The following is a 7,140-nucleotide window of genomic DNA, read 5'->3' on the forward strand; positions in this document are numbered from 1 at the left end:
CTTCCCTAGGCGGTACGTAATTTTAAAGTTATACTATAATAATACCTCTGCCTATCTTACTTATTAACCGCTTAACACCTTTATAGTTATAAAGTATTTTAGGTTGTTATAGTCTATAAGGACTTTAATGGGATAATTGCTTTCTATATAATAATATCGCTAGTACTTTATTGCTGTAATTATTGTAAGCAGCTCCTAGTCGTGCGTTATATAACGCTGCTCTATAGGGGTTATTTTCCTTAACTAAAACGCTATAGAATGCTATTTTCCGTCTTTTAATTAAGATATAATTGCCCCTAGGGTAAAGCCGGATATATCTATTTTAAGGTATATATATAGCTTCTAGCAGAAGTGTATTAGAATAGGCGCCGACATAAATAAATCCTTTAACTGGTCTATAGCCTACTTAGTAGCTTCCCTAAATATAAAGGGTCCTAACTTCTTACTATTCTTAGATCCTTTTAGTAAATTAGTAATTAGGAGTATTACTTATAAGTAGTAAATAATAAATGTTTGGTAGAAGTTCGCTATGCCTAAGAAAACCTATACTTCTTTAAATATTATAGGGTAGGGCTATTCCCTAATAGCGTTCACCCGACTTTTCTCTATTAATACTCCGTTAACGCTAATAATAAAGCCTAAAAAATTAATGCTAGTAGTATAAAATATATACTTTTTTAGGTTTATATAGAGCTTATATTCCTATAGTCTTTCTAGTACTATTTACACGTAGTATATATATACTTCGTAGTTATTAAAGTAGACTATAATGTTATTAAGGTAGACTATATATATTATATCTAACAGGCCTAATAATACCTTATTAATATAGGCCTGAAATATTACTAGTATATTAGTAAGCCTAAATAGCATTACTAGGTACTTAAAGTGGCCATACTATATTTAGAACGCCGTTTTCCACTTATCGCCGGCTTTAATCTAGATTTAATAGTATATATCTTTTAGATCTAATTTTATAAATATTTTTACGCCTAATAGCCTATTAATAAGCTCCCCTATTAAGGGTAACAGGTAGCAATTCTTTATAGTAATCTTATTTAGCGCTTAATAGTTAACATAGAGGCAAAGGGTCCCGTCCTTCTTAAGTATAAATATAATTGGTGCCCCTACTAGGCTTATAGAGGGCCAAATCTATCCTCTCTAAAGATTGTCCACTATATATTAACGCAGTACCGCTAGCTTATTTTCTAATAGGTTATATAGTGGTCTAAAAGGAGGTTGTTTATCCCCTATATTTATCTTATACTTAACTAATATAGGGTTAGGTAAGGTTTATACAGCCTCTTTACTAAAAATATCCTTTAAGTTTATATATTTCTGTAGAATCTCTAGTTCCTTAACTGCGTATAGCCAGATATCCGAAAATAAATATCCCGTATCCCCGTTCTTAGTATTAAGAGTAGCATATATAGCATATACCTACCCTTCTTCTTATATATAGTTTAAGAAAGTCTCTTAATCTTTAACTATAATGCGCGGTTAAGACTTCCGATATTAATATAAGGCTAAAGGCCAATTAATATCCGGATTAACTTAGTAAAGCTATAGGTATCCCAAAATAAGGTTATACTCCTTAATTTCTACGGTATAGAAGCGTATCTCCTATATATCCTATAGACTATCGCGGTTCTAGCTAGCTACGGAAAAAGCTTATTCCCTATAGCATGAAATCTAGTAGCCTTTAATGCTTTAAATAGTGCGCACCTATAAGCCGCTAAGGTCTAAATCTAATTCTTTTACTAGTAATTAAGAAATGAACCCTATACTCGCGCTACTGTCTATAAGGCAGTCTCGCGTTACCTATTTATTATTAACTTAAATAAAGACAGAAATAACTATATGGCAGTTTACTCCCTCCCTCTCTTACTAGCCTAGTATAAGGGAGTAAAGATCTACTAGGCTATCTCTTTTCCTAATTAGGCCGACTCTTACTTCTTTTACTAGCAGAAGCGGCTTATATAGCCCTTTTTACCGCAGTTATAATAGGTACATATCTCCTAGTTTCCCTTTTACGGATTAGGTCTCTACCTATTATTATTTTAGGGTTAACTAGCGTTACTCTAGGGCTATAAGGCCTGCTTACGTTATCCTTCTACAGAGCGGTTAGGTCGGAATCTACCCCTATTATTAAAGCTAGGTCTAGTCCTACGCTCTTTATTATTAGCGTCTCGTTCCTTTCGCTTACCTAAATAGTCTCTTTTAGCACTCTTAATCTGAGTAGCTTTAGAGATAAGCTTTTCTTAAAAGGTAGGAATTTCGCCCTTCTCTTATATAGCCTGTTAAATCTTAGGTTATAGCTTAGTAAGTAGCTGGTAAAGTTATATAGCGTTATCCCATAGATCTAAGTAGGCTATATTATCTTCTAGTTCTTCTAAGTAGTTTATAAACTGGACCACAGTCTAACTATCCCGCTATTTAGTGTTATAGTATCACTAGTTATAGTCTATCCCTTAATTATTAGGGTCTTAGACCTAATTAACTAACTAGGTCCTAAGTTCGCTAAATTTAAGGGGTATAGTAAGTTTCTTCTCATAGCGTGTCTATAAACTCTTAACAGTGCCACGCAGGAAGGTAGAAGCAATTAGTGTCTAATTATACTTATTAGAGTAACGTTTCAGATCTAGCCGAAACTTAGTTTTATATTATTAAATAAAACGATTATAGTTCCGAAGACTATTACTATAGTACTTATTAGGTTCCTTTATACGGAATTTAAGTTTTTCTGACGTTATAGTATAGTATAGTGTTACCTCTTTAAGTCCGCTTTGTGTTTAGGATGTCTATACTTCCCCTAATTATTCTTACAATTATTCTTAGTAGTCTTAATATGCTTATCTTAATTATATCTCTAACTCCTTTGTTTTTTATAGGGTCTTATATAGCGACCGCTCCAATAACTCCCTAGCAGTAATTGTTTTTAAAGGTCTTATAAGGTTAGACGGACTAGCTATAGCTTCTTTATAGGAAGAGGGAATGCGCTCCTCTAGGGAGACTCTTTAAGCCTCTTATGGTAAGGGCGTTGCTTTATAGGGTATAGGAGTATAGTCCGTTATTGTTAATTAATAGCCATACATTCCTAACGGATTGTAAGTAATTAGAATTATAAGAGGCCAGCCTAACTAGAACATATAATTATCTAATTAACAGTATTACTGGTAAGTAGAAGGTAAGTTAAAGGTAAGTTAAAGGTAAAATAAGTTTTATATATTAAAGGACAAATGCTTCTAACTACTTCTATTTAGAAACTAATTACTAGTTCTTCTCTAGAGGGGAACTAGCTTCCTATATGTTTCTTCCAAGACGCTAGTAAAACCTTTCACCCTTAACCTATCTAACTGTGTTTTTTAGAATATAGATAAGATATAAATAAAACCTCCTACCGTCTTATTAGATATGTAACTCTTAGGGGATTCCGTTATAGTTTCCTAACTTTTAAATAACTTAACCGCGAAATCCAATTTTCTAAATTTTAACCCCCCTATCCGTCCTACCTTCTTACTACTTTTAGAGCTGTTAAATATACATATAATAGTATATAGGGAGAATTAGCAGTACTGCCGGATTAATATTACTACTGTTTATAGTATTAATTAATTTTTAAAAATTTTTAAATTTTTTTTAAAGGGCAGAAATGTCGCTTATATAAGAAGTTACGTAACCTTTAAGAATACTTAGGACCGTATATTAGCAGCCACGACTTCTCTACACTATAATTAAGATTTTATATATACTGCACCTAGAGCTACTTATAATAACTATTACCTATAAATCTGCCGATTTATAAATTAAAAATTAGATATAGTTAGAGCTATTAATAGGGGTTATTAATTACGCTCCCCGTGATAAAATTTTAAATTTTAGTGATTTAAACTAACGAATTAAATTAAAAGTTTGGAATATCTAAATAAGGTTTTATTAAAACGCTAGCTAAACCCTAACCTAGACCCTTCCTAACCTGTTAAATTTTAAAAATAATAACCTTTACTAAATTAAAAATTAACTTTATCCTTAATAAGCCATCTAATTAGATTTAATGGTTCTTTATTATCTAAGATATAGCTAAAACTAATAAGGTATAGTAGTATATTGACCTATTTAAGAAGAAAGACGATCTTCTAAAGCTGTTACGGCTTGTATAAATGCCTCTAAACCAAAGCTTGTAGAATGCTATATTATAAAGATACTAAGCTAAAGAGAAGGAAAAGGGGTTGCTAGGACCGATGTAAATAAATATATAGGGTAAGCTGTTAAGGCGATAGCTTTGGGCGGGCTAATTATAGGTTAGCAGAATATGGTAAAATTTAGCAGGTAACGTGCGATAGCGCCGTTATATTACCCCCTCTTTAAAAGAAAGCCTACCCTTAGGCTTAGTTAGAAATAGGGTAGTACTAGGCTTATAAATATAGGATTATAAAATATAAGATAAGGAGATAAAGGGGATATAAGTACGTCTAGACTAAGTATAAAGGGCAATTGTGGGCTAAGTAAAAGCACTAGGCTAGAAAGAGTAGCCGCTAAAAGTCTTAGTATGGATTTAACTAATTAGACAACTTTAACCGGCGGTTAAAGTTCCTAGATATCTGAAATTTTACGGTATTGGTAGAAAAATGGTAGAATATAGCAGAATTGGCAGACAGCTGTATTAGGGCTTTAGGGCGTTTTTATCCCTATATTCTTCTGGTAACTTATTATCTTTATTATACTAGCATTTTATCTATTTTTTTAGGTACTTTAGGGGTTTAGGTATATTAGGGTATTAGTTATAGAATTTTTTAAGCTTCTGGGGGTAGCCTATAAAGTTCTATATAGGGTACTAGGTTGGGTTAGAATTGTAGCCCTTCTATTAGATATAGTATTTTAGCGTTCCCCATACTATCTTATAGGCTAGTATTTTATTAACTTTCTATTTATTATTATTATTTACTTAAACTGGTAGGGGAGGCTTGTTTTTTTTATCTAGGTAATAGGTTATTTATAGCTTTCCGTAACTTATCTGGTAAAAAGATAGGGTAAACCCTAATTAAATCTAGGAGCTTTATTTTGTATAAGTTGCCTATCTTCTTAAGAACCTTATACAGTTTTACTATCTAGTAGTTTAGCTTATGGCTAGGTCGTTTAGTTTTCCAATTCCTTATTATAACCTAGACTATATCGCTAGGGGCAAAATCGGGCTTTTGACGGTATTTGTTTACTTACTATTCTATTAACCTTTAAGCTTTTTCTAGGTTTTTATAGGCTATTGTTTAGGCTTTCTCTAATTGTTTAATATACTGTTAGGCCTTAGTATAGAATAGCTTCTCTTATATAGTTTAGGGTTCTTCTAGCCTTTTCTAGTTAAAGCTTATATAGGGTAAGTATCCTATTTCTAGCTAAATTGGGGCAAACCCTATAGAGTTATAGGGTAGGGTTGCTTGCGCGTAGTCTATTAAGGGTAGTAGTTTAAACCAATTATCTTAGAAATAGTTAATAAAGGGCCTAAGCCTCTAGTCTAGGTACTAATTTATAATCTCTATCTAACCGTCTATCTGGGGGTAATAAGCCGTAGAAAGCTTTAGCTTAATACTTAGGATCCGGGTAAACTTATTCTAGAAGGCTGATATAAATTATAGCCCCTAATCGGATATAATAGTATCTAGTAGTCTATAGATTTAGTAAACGTAATAAATAAATAGCTAGGCTACCTCTTTAGTATTAATATTCTTATAATAGGGAATTAAAAAAGGGCGTTTACTAAAGCGGTTAACTATAACTATAACTATATCGTATCCGTTACAGTCCCTAAGTAGTTTATAGAAGTCTATAAAAATATACTGCTAAGGGCGCTTTAGTATTAGGAGTGGCTTAAGTAGTTCTAGGGTCTTATCCCGTGGGATTATAGCTCTTTAATAGTCTTTACAGTTCCGTATATATTAATTAATATCTATAACTATTCTCGGCTAGTAGTAGCGGTAGTTAATAATTTTACGGGTCTTATTCTTGCTAGGGTATGCCATAGAGACTTAATAATAAGCTTTACGGATTAGTTTAGTCCGTAGATATTAATATTAGGGACTATAAGCCGCTCCTAGTATAGGAGCAATCCTTCCTCCATTTTAAAATCGGGGTCTTCTTTTATAGCTTATTTACGGAGGGCCCTTAGGGTATTAGCCGTGCGGTTTATAGTTAGGAGGTAGTTAATTAGCCCTATTAGCTTATCTAAGGACTTTTCTATTAGTGCTAGCTCGTTTTACTAGAAGTCTAGCTCCTTAAGGATCCATAGGTTAAGCTATTCTAGATAAAGAAGGGCGCGCGTCTAATATTAGGTCTTTAGCTTATCCTAGGGTCCTATATCTTATTCTCTTTAGGTTAGAGTATTAGCCTTAGAGTTTTGCTTACTAGAATAATATATAATTATAAAGAAGAATTAGGAAAGTATTTTAGCCTACTAGGCTTATTATTTAGTAAGCTGCTTTATAGTTATAAAGTACTCTAGGGCTTTATAATNNNTATATATNTTAATCNNGGAGTTTNTACCTTTAAGCTNTANNNNCTATTAGNAGAGTAATTAAATAATAGCTAGCATTTCTTTATTGTATACTTTATAGTTATACTTAGCCAGGTCTATTATCTTTAAGAAGAAGGCTATAGGGTACTATTTACTATCTAGGTGTAACTATAATAGGATTCCTGCTATAACCCTATTAGAGGCGTCCATTTCTAGTATTAATTTAAGGTTTAGGTTATAGTAACGAAGAATTAGGGAAGAGATAAGCCGATTTTTTATCTCTTTAAAGGCTTTTATATAGCTATTATTAAAGATAAAAGGCGTATTCTTCCTAGTTAGTTATATAAGAGGTTTTGCTATAATTTTATAGTTATGGATAAACTAGTAATAGAAGTTACAAAACCTAAAAAAGGATTAGATTCCTTTTACTATATAAGGGGGCTTCTAGTTACGGATTGCCTTTACCTTTTTAGGGTTAACTTTAATTCCTTCCGTAGTTATAATAAACCTAAGGTATTTTATACGTTTTACCCTAAACTCGCATTTCTTAATATTAACTTATAAGCCTGTGTTCCGTAGTCTCTCTAGGACCTTTTTAATATAAACTTAATGCTTAAGTTCGTCGTCTAGGTATG

At 32.3% G+C, this 7,140-nt stretch overlaps 1 protein-coding gene across 1 annotated transcript; it reads right to left on the minus strand.

Annotated features, from left to right (window-relative positions):
* Positions 1–6,565: 6,565 nt before the first annotated feature.
* K441DRAFT_563397 (uncharacterized protein) lies at positions 6,566–6,799 on the minus strand (the record flags this gene model as incomplete). The annotated part of the gene is made up of 2 exons (XM_067643608.1): positions 6,566–6,652; positions 6,698–6,799. Coding segments are annotated over 2 exons (189 nt in total), but the record flags the coding sequence as incomplete, so codon positions are not given.
* Between the last annotated feature and the right edge of the window lie 341 nt (positions 6,800–7,140).

Source organism: Cenococcum geophilum (assembly GCF_001692895.1).
Source record: "Cenococcum geophilum 1.58 unplaced genomic scaffold K441scaffold_24, whole genome shotgun sequence".
In the NCBI taxonomy this organism is placed as follows: domain Eukaryota; kingdom Fungi; phylum Ascomycota; class Dothideomycetes; order Gloniales; family Gloniaceae; genus Cenococcum; species Cenococcum geophilum.